This window comes from Danio rerio, chromosome 7 (genome assembly GCF_052040795.2).
Source record: "Danio rerio strain M-AB ecotype USA chromosome 7, GRCz13ab, whole genome shotgun sequence".
NCBI lineage: Eukaryota > Metazoa > Chordata > Actinopteri > Cypriniformes > Danionidae > Danio > Danio rerio.
In genome coordinates, this window is record NC_141027.1 from 78,686,509 (window position 1) to 78,702,903 (window position 16,395).

The window sequence follows — 16,395 nt, forward strand, 5'->3', positions numbered from 1 at the left end:
GCCGCTCTCCAGCATGCTGTGGTTAATACCCATTCACAGAGAACTAAAGCCGTCCCCTTCCTCCGCCCTGCACCGCTCCAGATCTCCACCCCCTCCTGCCTTCTGCTTGGACCTCTCTTGCCCTCTGGCTCCTCAGCCTCCTCCTCACTCTAATCCTTTCTAAAGACTAATGGATGGATGATTAGGGAGAATAGATTAGTATGGAGTACAAACGATTGCTCTGCACTATTGAAAACGAAATGCAATGAAATAGAAGGACCATCAGCGAACAAGCTTTCAATGAAGAGTTCAGACAGTGTGTGACCCTGGAACTCAATTTTTGGAGGCTGAGATTTATGCATTATCTGAGAGTGGAATTAATATGCTTTCCGTTCGTGTGTGATTTGATAGTGTAGGACAATATTTGGCAGAGATTTACAGCTATTGGAAAATGTGAAATCGGAGTGTTCAAAAGATAAATAGAAATACTGAGAAAATAATTACTAATCAGAGTAGATTGAGTTGTATATTTATAGATGAAGTCAGAATTATTCGCATCTCCATTTTAATTTGCCCCCAATTTATGTTTGACAGAGAGCTGATTTTTATTTTCACAACATATCTAAACATAAAAGTTTCATCTCTAATAACTGATTTATTTTCTCTTTGTCATGATGACAGTAATTAATATTAGACTAGATATTCTTCAAGACACTTCCATACAGCTTAAAGTGACATTTAAAGGCTTAACTAGGTTAATTTGGGTAACTAGGCAGGTTATTGTATAATAATGGATTGTTCTGTAGACTATCAAAAAAAATAGCTAAAAGGAGCTAATAATATTGACCTTGAAATTGATTTAAAAAAATTAAAAACTGCTTTTATTCTTGCCGAAATAAAACAAATAAGACTTTCTCCAGAAGAAAGAATATTATCAGACACACTGTGAACATTTCCTTGCTCTGTTCAACATCATTTGGGAAATATTTAAAAAAGAAAAAATAAATGAAAGGGGGGCTAATAATTCTGATTTTAGCTATGTGTATATTTAAGGTAGAATTAGGGTGATTTGGCCTAAAATTAAAATCTCGATTATTTGAACATTTTAATTCGATTACGATTATTAAATTATTGTTTATTTATTTATTTATTTTTTTTTAGCCTTCATAGTTCCCTGACAGATTTTGTACAGGACATATGCTCACATATTACAAGTGAGAGATGTTTAAATGAAGGGTGCATTACTTGATTTTAAAAACAACTGAAGGAAACACACACTATCTACTATCTGTGATTATTTATTGAACATCAACGTTGAAAAACTGACATTAAAGCACACATTGCCCAAATCAAACAGTCAGTTTTTTTTCTTATATAAAAGAGGAAAAATAATAACTTTTTTCCAAACAAAATAAATTATTTTCTATGTTTTTCATATTAAATGAAATAAATTGTAAATAAAATAACTCTCTTGCATTTCCTGTAAATCATATTTTAAACAGTGCATTTCTTGCATCTTCTGTAAACAAATAGACATGGAGCACAATGGGATACCTTGTGTCATTTTCCGAGTATACATTTTTCTTTGTTTGAATTGTTTACTAAATCTATTCATGTTATGCTCACTGCAAAAAAAGATAAAAAGCCTTAAAATAAGACCAGCATATGATATAAACATCTTGTTACAGCTTACAGGTATAAAAAGTTTCAAAATGTATTCATTAATAATGTATTTAATGTGTCGTTATTTTAAATTATTTTTGTTAATATAAATAATATTTGACTAGATATTCTTCAAGAGACATCTATACAGCTTACAGTAACATTTAAAGGCTTCACTAGGTTAATTAGGTTAACTACTGTAGGCAGGTTAGGTTAATTAGGCAAGTTATTGTATAACAGTGGGTTGTTCTGTAGACTATTGAAAAAAAAAACATGGCTTAATGGGGCTAATAATATTGACCTTAAAATGGTGTTTAAAAAATTAAAAACTGCTTTAATTCAAGCCGAAATAAAACAAATAAGACTTTCTCTAGAAGAAAAAATATTATTAGACATACTGTGAACATTTCCTTGCTCCTTGGGAAATATAAAAAAAATAATAATTCAAAGGGAGGCTTTTAATTCTGACTTCAACTGTATATATTTAGTTAAGTATTTTAGGAGGTATATACTGTACATTACATGGGTAAATACATTGAGATTTGTATGCAAAGGTAGTTTATGCATAGAAAGATCTCAAAAGAAAGATACCACAGTGATTCCAAAGAGGAACTATTCTTGTTTCCCCAATAAGCCTTTCTTTTATCAGTTCCTAAAAGAAAAACTTCTTTTAAAAAGTACAAATCCTGTCATTGGGATCATACGTTGTACCATTTGGGTACTAATATGCGTAATTTAGGAATTAATAGCGTACAAATGTGTGATGGATGATTTAAAATCTGAATAAAAAACAAATTATCATAAAGCAACAGGGTCTATGCAGAAGTAATAATCCCAATAAATAATGCGTCAATTGTATGAAAGAGTAACAGATGTGTGAATGCATGTGTGTGATCCTGGTATTCATTACATTATGGGGACCAAATGAGGCCTCGATTACAGCGCTAGCATTGTTTGACCTTGTGTTGATTGATTGATTTTTGTTCAGCATGAGTAATGTGGCTCATAAATTACCCAAATTCAGGTATTTTGAAACTGTAAAAGTGTAAGGGTTGGGTTTTGAGGGAAGATTGGGGAAAGAGGACACAATATACAGTATAAAAATCATGTCTATGTGAACCTTTCTATGTGTGTGCGTGTGTAAGGCTAAACACTGTGACTCATGTCCGCACACTCATAGGCAGTCATTCACTTTAAACGCATGATAATGGGCAGGATTGGGAGATTCTCCTAGGGCTTGACCATCTGGCAGCAGAATGTGGGGTGACCCTCGCTGATGCTGACCCAACAACACCACTGATCTGGGGGGTTGGTCACATACACAGCCTGAACAGCTAAGTTCTATTGCAATAATCAAGCCTGGAAATGGTCAAACACCTCTAAAACCGGACTGGTCTACCATCTAAAACCAGATTAGGTTGGTTTTAGCCGTTTTTTGTTTTTGTTTTTTTCAGCGGGGATACCATTTCAGAAAAGGATTGTTTGCAAATTCTAAACAGGGAAATCATATTAGCAGCCGATGGCTATCAAAGTACAGCATTGTTCACAGTCAATTAAATAGTGCGTATTGAAGTCATGCCATTTTAAAATGAATATTGTAGTGAAGTAAACAATGTACGCCGTGCGTCACAAGTTGTTACTGATTAAAAATAGATGAATGTGCAAATATCATAATCATAACAACAACCTTTTACCTCAATCAATCATTGTTTCCCTGTCCTAAAGAAGTTCTACTACTTGTATTTGCAGGCATTAATTATAGTGATCATACGGTCATCTAGTGGACATAGTTGGTACTGCTCCAGTTTTGAGACGCTAGTAAGTCTAAATGTATTTGACCAAACGCTGAATTCGAACAACCCAGCATTTTTTGTGTGCTTGTTGACAACACTCTAGTGTTGTAAACAGAAATCTCTGAATGCGCACCGTTATTTTTTAAACGTAGGCTACATTAGCAAACTTAGCTAACCGTGTTGTTAAAATGTAACGCAACGTCAATAAGCACCAGCTAACTTTAGTAGGTAAAGTTCATTTCTTACCAGTTGTATAGCAGTTTATTGTCCTTTTCTTCAATCCCGACGTGTTTATTGATGTAACTCCTTTGTAAACCTGCACGCAGCTCACATCTGTAGACACTCACTCCCTCTCAGCAATTAATGGAGTAGACTACATTCCCATTTCCCTTGCCTCTCGTGCTGTCTAATCGAGCCGTAACGAAGCTTATAACTTGAGGTACATTTGGTTTATATTCGCATATCTCGCGCATTCAGACTTTCATCTTCAATAAAATGGTAAAGCAGAATTTAAAAATTCGTATACTGATTATGAAATGGGCTAGTAATGAGGTGACTCGGTCCCTATTGTTAGCACAGAATATTCTGTCTGATGTCTGTCTGCAAGTCAGATTTAAAAACATTGGCATTTATTTAAAGTAAAACCAACTTTAGCTCTGACTAACTAACTAACTAACTAACTAACTAACTAACTAACTAACTTACTCCCTGCTAAAAAATCCAGCTTAAACCAGCCTAGGATGGCTGGTTTTAGTTTTGGCCACTTCCAGGCTGGTTTCCAGCCATTTCCAGTCTGGTCTTAGCTGGTCAGGCTGGAAAGTGACAAGCTAAAACCATCTAAAACCAGCTTGACCATCCTGGTTTAAGCTGGACATAGCTTGTTTTGGCTGGGCTCCTAGCCTGGCTAGGCTGGTCAAGCTGGTTTTAGCTGGTCATCTCCTAGCCTGACCAGCTAAGACCAGGTTGGAAATGGCCAAAACCCCTCTAAAACCAACCAACCATCCTAGGCTGGTTTAAACTGGATTTTCAGCAGGGTAAATAAATAAATAAATAACCTTAACATTCATTTGAATTGCTATAAACATCCCAGTGAACAGTAAATAAAAAGGTTCATATCCTATATCTTGATTATCTGGTTAAGATATCCCACATACTGTATTAATACAGCATAGTTGTTTTACTGCATTAAACAACAGCACCAGCATACAGCAATTGGGTAATTAGTTTATAGTTGTTGTATTACAATGGGAAATAGTTACCAAAATAGATTCATGCACAACTTATTTACCATAAACTATAGTATTGTCCCATGTCAGACAACAGGATCTCATACTTAGCATTTACAACTTTCTCTGAATGAGATTTCTTTATTTTGACAACATAAAGATCTTAAAATCAGCCGATCTTCAACATGCTTCCCTGTAAACATTTTGGATGTATTAAATGCTGCTTTATTTATATTTTCCAATAGATGGCGCCACAACTCAACAGTGAATCTATGTATGGAATTGGCCTATAAAGGAAATTGCTATATCGACTTACCTTACAGATTTTTGTCATGTCTTAAATGTGAAGGAAAGAAAAAAAACATACATTTCAAAAAAGCACACTGAACTGAATAAATAAACAATACTCACTCATGTAGATGTTTTAAAAGGAGTATTTATAGTCACTGAACCATACAGACTTGCACATTTAAAAAGGTATTTGCATGAGAAAAATACATTCATTTACCTCCGAGAATAAAAGCCATCTCTTGTGTTACAGAATAAAAACATAATTTCACAAATGACCTTAAATCTAAACAGATTGTCATGCAAATCGTCCTCTCTCCTTTCAGCATTAAAACCCTCTGTACAAAATAACTTATTTATTCACTCTAAAAAATGCTGGGATGTCATAACCCAGTGTTGGGTCAAATTAATTAAATATAAATTGCACTTTTTAACACAAAGGTTGGGTTTGTGCAGATTTGACCCAGAATTGGGTTTTAAAAACCTAGCTATTTTGTTGTGTTACAATGTTACATGCATAACTAAATGTCACATAAGAGTACACTAAAAAAATGGGTTGTTTAACCTAATGTTGGGTTAAATAAGCTTGTCAGCATTTGGACAAATATTTGAGTTCACTCAAAAAAAAAAAAAAAAAATTTGCTGCTTGTAAATCTACTTATAAAAACGAGTTGAATCAACAAAATTATTTGTGGACAAATTAATTATTTCATGTTAAATCTACATGAATTTGTAAACAGAATTAAGTTAATCAATTTGTGTTGGGACCACATATAGATACAGTTGAACCCGATATTTTGACAGTCTTGGGTTATGGCAACCCACTTTTTTTTTTTTTTTTTTGAGTGTTACAATACATGAGACACATGCATAACTAAATGTCACACAGCAGTACACTCTAAAAAAGCTGGGCTGTAACCTAAAGTTTGGGTTAAATATGGGTTTGTCCATATTTGGCCCAACATTCACACAAATTTTTTTATTTATTTATTTATTTATTTTTTTTGCAACTTGTGCAAGCTAATTTAAAACGAGCTGTTGTTTTGGGACAACTTAATTGTTTTAAGTTGTAATGTAAATGTAATGTAATATGTTTATTTATATAGCGCATTTATCATGTATGGCCATACAGTGGCGCTGCTGGCCCTATGATTAAAGAGGGGGGGGGAGGGGGTGTATGTATGGGAGAGTTGTCGCGGACGAAAGAGAAGAGTGGGGGGCAGGGGGGGAATGGTGATAGGGGGGTTGTTGCGGTTGAAAGTGAAGACGGGGGGTGGGGGTTTAATCGGGGGGCCCAAAATGATGTGGGCCCTTAGAATCATCCAACCCCAACTTAATTTTTTTCAGTTGTAATGTAAATGTAATATGTTAATTTATATAATGCATTTATGATGTATGGCCATACAGTGGCACTGCTGGCCCTATGACCAAAGAGAAGGGGGGGGTATGGGAGAGTTGTCGCGGACGAAAGAGAAGAGTGGGGGGCAGGGGGGGAATGGTGATAGGGGTGTTGTTGCGGTTGAAAGTGAAGACGGGGGATGGGGGTTTATCGGGGGGCCCTAATAGTATCTCTGGGGGCCCCAAAATGATGTGGGCCCTTAGAATCATCCAACCCCAACTTAATTGTTTTCAGTTGTAATGTAAATGTAATGCAATATGTTTATTTATATAGCGCATTTATCATGTATGGCCATACAGTGGCGCTGCTGGTCCTAAGACTAAAGAGAGGGTGTGGGGTGAAGGGGTGGGTATGGGAGGGTTGTCTCGGATGAAAGAGAAGAGTGGGGGGCAGGGAGGGAATGGTGATAGGAGTGTTGTTGCAGTTGAAAGTGAAGACGGGGGGTGGGGGTTATTAGGGGGCCCTAATAGTATCTCTGGGGGCCCCAAAATGATGTGGGCCCTTAGAATCATCACCCCCCCCCCCCCCCCCAAAGGGGTGCACCCCTGTGGCCATACACTCGAAGCGCTTCACAATCATGAGAGGGGTCTCTCCACACCGCTACCAGTGTGCAGCTTCACTTGGATGATGCGATCAGCCACAGCACAACGGCTCCGGTGCGTTTACCACACACCCTCTAATGGAGTGGAGAGACAGTGATAGGAGAAACCGCCTACTACTCAGTAGGTACTGCATTCGAATTTAAATGTACTCGGTCGTCAGAAAAGTATGTTCTTTACAGTATGAATGTGAAAAGTATGAATGGAATTCGGACGTACTACACCCGCCATTTTGCTATGGTCATGTTACCTACCTGTGTCTGTTGAGTCGCTTCACTCTCATTCATGAATTCTCTCGTGGAGCATCATGGGATGGCGCAGTGTGCATGGGATGCGCAAGTCAGAATCTCGGCGGAAGTAGAAAATCATCCAGGTACTAATACTGATTTTCGAATTCTAAGAATTTGGATGTACTACTCGGCTCGCATACTAATTTTAGCGTACTGTATAGCAATATTGGACGCAGCCATAGAGCCAATTCGGTGGATGGGATGATTGAGGGGTTATGATGGGTAAGGACCGATGGAGGTAGTTTGGCCAGGACACCCTACTCTTTACAAGATTTTTAAAGACCACAGACAGTCCTCGGTTAAACATCTCATCTGAAAGACGGCGCTTACTGACAGTATAGTGTCCCCTTCACTATATTGGGGCATTAGGACCCACAAAGACCACAGGTTGAGCACCCCCTGCTGGCCGCACTAACACCAAGTCCAACAGCAACCTAGTGTTCCCATGTGGGCTCCCATTCGGGTACTGACCAGCCTCAGCCCTGCTTAGCTTCAGTGAGTGAGTGCTCTTGGGCTGCAGGGTGATATGGGTAAGTTCAACAATGAAGTTAATCAATTTGTGTTGGGACAACATGAAGGAATTGTGTGAAACCCAGCATTGGGTTATGACAACCCAGCATTTCTTTAAAGTGTACGATTTCTCAGATCAATATTTACATTGGAAGAATTCCGGACATCACATTTTCAAAGCTACATACAAAACATACATTTAAAAGAAAGACAACAGGAGCATTTTCACATGTGAAACATCGACCTAGTGTTGTGGAACCACAACCACATAGACAGAATTGACATATTTTAAAGATCATTCACATCTTTTGAACATATAAAAATCACAAAAACTACTCATAATCACAATCCGAATAGAGTTACTATTGAATTCAGCAAAAACACCATTCCCTCATGAAGCTGTCACTTCTTATGTTATTTTAATGACTTTAGAATGATCTTTAATATAATGCAGCCTCTATACTCTCGTTAACTATACACATATATGGCGGATCAGACATGGATGAGCATGTTTTAACATCCAAATGATCATATCCTTTAACCATTTAGGTTTAATTCACACTCTTTGATTAGTATTTAATGCTCAGATTAGTGTGGCTAGCAAAGGACTTTATTCAAGCTTATGTCTTACAGACAAAATAATAATAATAATAATAATAATAATAATAACAACAACAATAATAATAATAATAACAGGTCCACAGGAGTTTGTTTTGTTCAAAATCTTATATACGCACAATATTACAGCCTTCATTTTTTTAAATTATGACTTACATTGATAAAAAATGTTGATGCACCAAATACAGTACTGGTGAAATAAATATCATCTTTTATTGCGGTTAACTCTCTCAAAAAACATTAATAGGGGTTATCCCCCATTTTGTTTTATTAAATTTAAAGGTTTAAGGAACATTACGCTGTTTGCATATTGATAACTATATTTAAGTTGCACACGCACACCAGATCTACAGTATAACACCATTTCAGCCATTCCTCTGATGACATCAAGCACCAATTTAGCAACATTCACAAATATTGTTACTATAGTAAAAGTACATCTCTGTACCCCGAACATGGTCAACAGACGCACTCACTCTTCATTATACGGTCATGCTAAAAGACTAAACAATTTCTTGCTTGTTTTTCAGTTTCTGTTTGTTTGATTTTATTTACTCCAAAAAATGCGGGGTTGTTTTAAATGCGCATTATGTAATTTACGCCTCTAGAGGGCGTGCATTCACAACAAACAAAGGCGTAGTTTAATCATTTTTAGCATTACTTACTATTATGCTGCGTTCATACCAGACGCGGAACGCGCGGATAAATCGCGCTATTCGCACGTAAATAGCCACGTGAACATTTGAGTTTACTCGCTTTATTTGCGTGTCAAACCCCGCCTCATTCGGGCGGCAAATTCACTTCAGAATAGACGTGGATTTGGGTGATGGGCGGGGCTTCTGTCTGCCCGGTGACTCTAGCTTCATAGCTAAATAGCTAACATGGATTTTATTGAGAAAATAACTGTTTTTGTGCTTTATGAAGGCTGAAAAACAGCGTCGATACATTTAGGGCCGTGTCTGAGTCCACTAAATCATTTCAGAGGTGCATCCAGCTCTGTGAGCTCATAAACTCCTCCAGAAACTAAACCTGGATGACGGAGGCTTTCAGCGGTGCTTCTGTCTGAGCCAAGCCCAGTTTGATGAACTTTTTGTCGGTGTCGCCTGGAGGATTTCCCCCGGGACTCCAACAACAGGTGTACGTCACAACCACGCCCCCACAAGAGCAAGCTCCTGATTGGTTACGCGGCACGAATGTCCGCTGAAGTTCAGACTTTCGAACTCAAGCAATTCGTGCTAAACGTGCATCAAACGCGCAAAATGCTTAAATTGCGCCACGCCATTTGCGCGTATCGCGCCATTCGCGTAATTCGTGTCATTCGCGCCACGCCATTTGCGCGTATCGCGCCGCAGGATGTCTATTCACACGTTTGCATTGACTTAACATGTAAATCACTCGCATTTGACGCGCGTTCCGCGTCTGGTGTGAACGCAGCATCAGTAAGACTAACTGGGTCACTTGAATCACATCTTAGCCAATCACATAGCACCTTTAAGTCTCCTTCTTTGTATACTCAGCGTTAGCATAAGGGCTGGTCTATACTTCTGCGTCGAATGATCAGCGTGACCCACCATGCATGCCTTACGCGTAGCCATGCATTTACCCTTCTGCGTGCTGTTTGTGTTGCTCTGCAATAACACTTCAGAAATGCTAGCTGGCAGTAGGTCATGTTCCTCTGTGTCGAGTTTATTCGCTGGTGTTTTGCTGTTTTCTGAATGCTCCCGTAATGTACTAGTAGCTAAAACTCGCTCATTTAAAGGCGGGAACTGGCAAACGTGCAACAACTTTAGTTATAAGGTAAACATAAAACAACAGTTTCCATCTGGAGCTCCTTCACGGGACTCGGCACTTGTAAACATTCGCTCTAGCGGGCTCACGGCTCTCAGCGAACGCCCACAATCGTCATTGCAGCCTAATCACAGAGCTTGCGCCATGCTTTGTTGCGATATGTAGTTACATTTTTTAAATGGTGCGTGTCAGCGTCTGCGTTAGCCATGATGAGGGCTGTGTGGTAGGGATGTGCACATCGATGCTGGAGTATCGATATATCGAAAGCCAGAAGTTTTTTAATTTAGTATCAACATTTTTTTTTAAATATCTATATTTTAACTATTTTAATAATTTCCGCATAACTAAATGTTTTAGCGCTGTGTACAGGATTGTCAGTGACTCTTTGCATACAAGACGTTACACCAATCAATCTGTTGCGTGACGTGACGTGAGCGATCATGGTGCAGTTCCCCTATAGCGCATGTGTTTGGACCGTGGGGGAAAGCGGAGCACCCGGAGGAAACCCACGCCAACACGGGGAGAACATGCAAACTCCACACAGAAATGCCAACTGACCCACCCGGGACTCAAACCAGCGACCTTCTTGCTGTGAGGCGACCGTGTAATTTTTGCACTAATTTAAATTATTTAATTTTTTCCACCCAATTGTTAACTTTAAAACAACCCAGCGTTTATTCGAGAGTGTGTGAAAGAGATGCCACAAGACGTCCAGCACATTGATAAATCCCGCCATTCATCTTGAAGATTTTGAGATATGTTTGAGTTCAGGCTGGAGAATGGAAGAAATGACTGTTCTGGATGCAGTTGCAGCTTCAGTCCAGCAGGTAGCAGCATGTCCACGTCTCGGCGTATTCTCCAGCTGTGATAGTGAGTGAACACAGCCAGAGTTTATAAGAGGATACTGTGGAGCTCAATGATGTTGCAACACAGACAGGAGACGCTGGTGTAATGTTCACACATGTCTGACAAGTGTGTGTTTAGATTGATAAACTGGTTTAAAAAGTAGTGTGTTGGAAAGGAAAGCACACACTGTGTGAACGGTGCCTTAAATGTATTTAATGTTAAATGCTGTAATGAGTGAGAGATACCAGTTTAAAGGTGGCAGTCGAATACAGCCTGTTCAGCCGACTCCACATCCTCTTCTGTGATGACTGAAACACACACACACACACACACACACACACACACACACACACACACACACACAAATAATGAGTGTTTTAAACAGCTTATCTGTGTGTGTGTGTGTGTGTCTGTGTTTATATGTTTGTGTTTTTGTGTGGGTGTGTTATTATGTTGTGTTTAAGTGTGTTTGTTTTGTGTGATTTTGTGTTTATATGTGTGTGTGTGTGTGTGTGTGTGTGTTTATGTGGGTGTGTTATTGTGTTGTGTTTGTGTTTGTGTGTGTTTGTTTTGTGTTATTTTGTGTTTATATGTGTGTGTGTTTTATGTGGGTGTGTTAATGTGTTGTGTTTGTGTGTGTTTGTTTTGTGTGATTTTGTGTTTATATGTGTGTGTGATTTTATGTGGGTGTGTTAATGTGTTGTGTTTGTGTGTGTTTGTTTTGTGTGATTTTGTGTTTATATGTGTGTGTGATTTTATGTGGGTGTGTTAATGTGTTGTGTTTGTGTGTGTTTGTTTTGTGTGATTTTGTGTTTATATGTGTGTGTGATTTTATGTGGGTGTGTTAATGTGTTGTGTTTGTGTGTGTTTGTTTTGTGTGATTTTGTGTTTATATGTGTGTGTGTGTTTATGTGGGTGTGTTATTGTGTTGTGTTTGTGTGTGTTTGTTTTGTGTGATTTTGTGTTTATATGTGTGTGTGTTTTATGTGGGTGTGTTATTGTGTTGTGTTTGTGTGTGTTTGTTTTGTGTGATTTTGTGTTTATATGTGTGTGTGTTTTATGTGGGTGTGTTATTGTGTTGTGTTTGTGTGTGTTTGTTTTGTATGATTTTGTGTTTATATGTGTGTGTGTTTTTATGTGGGTGTGTTATTGTGTTGTGTTTGTGTGTTTTTCAGTTTTTTGTGTGTGTGTGTGTGTGTGTGTGTGTATGTGTGTGTTATTGTGTTTGTGTGTGTTTATTTGTGTTTGTGTATGTGTCTGTTTGTCTGATTTTGTTTGTGTATGTGTGTGTTGTGTTTGTGTGTTTATTTGTTTTTGTGTATGTATGTGTTTTGTGTTTGTGTGATTTTGTGTGTGTTATTGTGTGTGTGTGTTTGTGTATCTGTGTGTCTGCGTTTGTTTTGAGTGTTTGTGTCTTTATTTGTGTGTATTTTTGTTTGGGTCTGTTTATGGTGTATGTGTGTGTGTTTTCTGTTTGTTTTGTGTGTGTGTTATTGTGTTTGTTTTGCATTTCTGTTTGTTTTGTGTAATTTTATGTGTTTGTGTGTTATTGTGTGTGTGTGTGTGTGAGTTTGTGCTTCTGTTTGCATGTGCATGTGTGTGTTTGTGTGTATATACGTGTGTGTGTGTGTGTGTTTATGTGTGCTTTTTTGTGTGTGCTTTCTGTGTTTGTGTGTATGCTTATGTGTGTGTGCGTGTGTGTGTATTCTTGTATTTGTGTCTGAGCGTGTGTCTTTGTGTGTGTATATTAGTGTGTTTATGTGTGCATCTTAGTATGTGTGCACATGTGTGGGTTTGTTTCTGTGTGTCTTAATGCGTGTGTAGGGGTGTGTGGATGTGTTTATGTGTGTTTTGTGTGTTTGTGTGTGTCCTTATGTGTATGTGTGGGGTGGTGTGTGGATGTCTTTATGTATGTTTTTGTGTGTGTGTGTGTTTATGTGTGTGCTTTTTGTTTGTGTCTGTGTGTGTGTGCCTGTGTATGTGTGTAGGTGTGTCTGTGCTTGTGTTTGTGTGTGTGTGTTTGTGTGTGTGTGTGTGTGTGTGTGTGAGTGTGTGTGCATAAGTGTGTGTGTGTACAGTACCTGTCTTCTGCAGGTTTGATTGTGCATTGCTGGGCAGAGGTAAGCTGTATGATCTGGACTGTAATGACGGCGGCGTCTCATGACTGATGCTCTTCGTTCTTTTCCGGCATTCGATCGTCAGGCGTCCGTGACACGCTTTATGACAATTCACACCACACACTGACAGGAAATAAAGTGTTAGTGTTTAGACTGACAGGTGAAAAAAACTTTGACAAGACAGGCCTTGTGGCATCGAACTTAATTGCTCTGAAACTTGTATACAACATGTATAGTTGAGCAAACGTGATGTTGATTAAATTAAGATTCTCGCCGACACATCAAAAAGGTCTAAAACTACTGCGAGTATGTGAAAAGACAAAAATAAAGCATGGAAGGAAGTGCTTTATCGTTCATTTGTTTTCACACTTTGTTCAGTTTTCACTCACCTAACCTCCTAGAGCAGTGCTTCTCAAACTTATTTCACCAAGTACCACCTCAGAAAAAAATTCCACGCACCACCACAATGACCAATAATGAAATACATCAGCACAGCAGGCCTAAATAGGCAGCTAAAGCTCTGCACAGTTCAAAAACAAGGCAGATTAATTACTATTATTATGAATATTTATTATTGTCAGCCACTTTAACCATGATAAATAGTTTGAACATTAAGGGCCCTATCATTCACCCGGCGCAGTGTGGCGCAAGGCGCGGCGCAGTAGTCTTTTGGTAGTTTCAGCTTGGCGTAAGAGTGGTTTTGAGGTGTTGCGCTACGCTGTTTAAATAGCAAATGCATTAGTGCTCATATGTGCGCCCATAGGCGTTCTGCTCTAAACAGGGAGGCGTTCCGAGGCGGACCGCTGGCGCGTTGCTATTTTGAGAAACTATATTAGATTTTTCATTAGACCAAAACTAACCCGGTCTAAACTCCAGCACAGAGTTGCTCCTCGCTTACACACTGCTTAATACACACAAGAGAGCAATAGGCAAATATCTTTACATATGAAAAAATGTAAATATTAAGGATATATATAGGACATAATAAGAATAGGTATAGAATATAAATATAAAGGATGAAAATATTACAAAACATATTATTTTCTAGCCTACATAAATATGAAAAATCACTGCTTTCATGTCTTCTTCATCTCGGGAGGCTTTTTCAGTTCATTCATAACAATTTGCTTTTGTATAATGTTATCATTATTAGCAGTATTATTTATTATATCCATATTCATATTTGTTTTATTAAAAACAAGCTTAGATTTGCCCACCTGTCAGGTTTTAGATCATATGGGGCATGGCAGGTGTTTTAGGATATAACTCAGGTTTTTGAGCACACTTCATTATTATTGTTCATTTATTCGTTTGCTGGAAATAAGAACTGAATTTAGAAATAGTTTTGAAATGAATATTTGCGTATTTATTTATATATTTATTTATATATGAGTATTTATTTATAGACTAATTGATGTCTGTGCGTAAAGGTTTCCCTATCCAAGAGCGAAAGTGAAAGTGATCCATTATCTCTCATTCTCGCGCAGTAGATGCTCTGTTTAACTGTTTTCTGTTAAAACACTGTGAACTGTTTGCTTGTGAAATGCTCATTTTTTTCCACTTAGACTTACTTTACGTCCTGTAAATAGTGAATGCGCTCTTGGCGTGACGCAGCTGGCTCTTAAAGGGAATGGGAGATGAGACTCTGATTGGTTTATTCTCAAAACACACCTATAATTCATTAAGAAAATAAACTCAACCCTTTTAGACCATGCGCCATGGCGCAAAGCAGGTTTCCCGTCCTTAAATTAGCAAAAACGCGTCCTGACACGCCCTGAAAGAGTTTGCACCCTGCGTTTTGCGCTCTGCGCATGAACCGTCAAAATAGAGCCCAAACAAGAAGAGTCTGGCTGCAGGGTTGCACTTGCATCTTCAGGCTTGCACTCTCGGGCACCCACACTTCCAATGCAAGTGACGTTATTTACAGTGGACACCTGCACCTGTCACGTCACTTGAAATCAACACAAATAAACCAAAAGTAAGTTTCCAGTTCGTTTGCATTACCAGTGACGACGTTGTCAAATAATTCTAATTACTTAAGTTGTACACCATGACAACCCCACCCCACCCCCCCGAAAAGCAGTTAGTATATTCATTATTGGGTCCCCAGAATGTCAGGAATACAAGGTATACACACACACAAGCATATACAGCTCCTCTTACCTTTGCATTTGTATCCTTGTTTATAAAACCCCCATATCTTAAAAGAAAAGAAGGACATACATCATTAAGGAGGGAGAAGGGATATGCAGACATGATGTGGACAACAGTAGAGACAGGAGGAGGAGGAGGAGCTCAGATCAAGAGAGAGAAAACAGCGGGAAAACAAAAGATGAAAGCGAAAGCGCAGAAATGGATGAAAGCAAAACAGCAAACTCACAGCATCAGAGGCTACACACACACACACACACACACACACACACACACACAATAGAAGGGACTGGGGTACAACAAACAATACACAACATCCAGTAGATAGCCTAATGAAACTGCTCATTTTTAAAAACACTAACAAGTTATGAATCCGTTTCCTCATGAATGCATGAGCATCTGCTACTTACAAAGCCGGTGCAGTGATCGCAGAAGGTGGGCTTCACATATGTGGTCTCTATGAAGGTGTGTATGAAGCCCATCTTGCAATTAAGCAAAGAACTGGCCTTCATAAAATAATCTATCATCTCCTCCCTGCTGATCTTTCCATCCCTGATAAACAGAGATACAGAACATGTGAAGTGTTGTAGTCAATAATTCTGACTTGAACTGTGTGATGGCACTTACTGATTTGTATCGAGTTCTCCAAACTTGCTTAAATAAGGAAAGTTATTCCTGATGCACTCAAACTCTTCCCGTGAGATGAAGCCGTCACCGTTTGTGTCGAAATTCTTGAACACAGACTGTGAAAACACAGTAAAAGCAGGGTTTCACCTGCATGGATCTTTATACATGCGGCATGGGTGTGTGAATGGACATAATTAAATTAATGCAGTATACAGTATTGATGAGGATTAGTTTTCTCTTACATCCACCATCTTCTCGATGTGTTTGCTGATGATTGCAGGATCAGCTTTGGGTTTGACCGACGCTGCCCAGTCATCTATTATTGAAAGTTTTTTAGGAGCTGGGCTGGAGGTAGAGCTTGAGTTCTGAGCCAAAAAATGGATCAATAAATAAAAAACATAAATCAGAGGCACTATTATGAGGCATTATTATGAGGCATTATTATGTAGTTTTCATTTAAATGGGAGTTTATACAGTATATTATATGGGTTTTTTATACTAT

At 38.5% G+C, this 16,395-nt stretch overlaps 1 protein-coding gene across 3 annotated transcripts in view; it reads right to left on the reverse strand.

The window, feature by feature from the left end:
- Positions 1–5,076: 5,076 nt before the first annotated feature.
- LOC797658 overlaps positions 5,077–16,395 on the reverse strand; it is a 49,262-nt gene continuing 37,943 nt past the window's right edge. For 2 of the 3 annotated variants that reach the window (XR_015496584.1, XR_015496583.1), the window contains exons 11-19: positions 16,136–16,258; positions 15,894–16,009; positions 15,677–15,818; positions 15,279–15,315; positions 13,080–13,238; positions 11,244–11,306; positions 7,197–11,014; positions 6,362–6,848; positions 5,077–6,085 (exon numbers count right to left, since the gene is read on the reverse strand). Coding sequence is in view for 1 of the 3 variants with exons in the window: in XM_087262435.1 (XP_087118561.1) it covers positions 11,248–11,306; positions 13,080–13,238; positions 15,279–15,315; positions 15,677–15,818; positions 15,894–16,009; positions 16,136–16,258 (636 nt within the window). In the remaining 2 variants the exon portion in view is untranslated. Of the gene's footprint in view, positions 11,015–11,243; positions 11,307–13,079; positions 13,239–15,278; positions 15,316–15,676; positions 15,819–15,893; positions 16,010–16,135; positions 16,259–16,395 lie in introns of all 3 variants that reach the window. The other variant, XM_087262435.1, reaches the window with a different exon arrangement.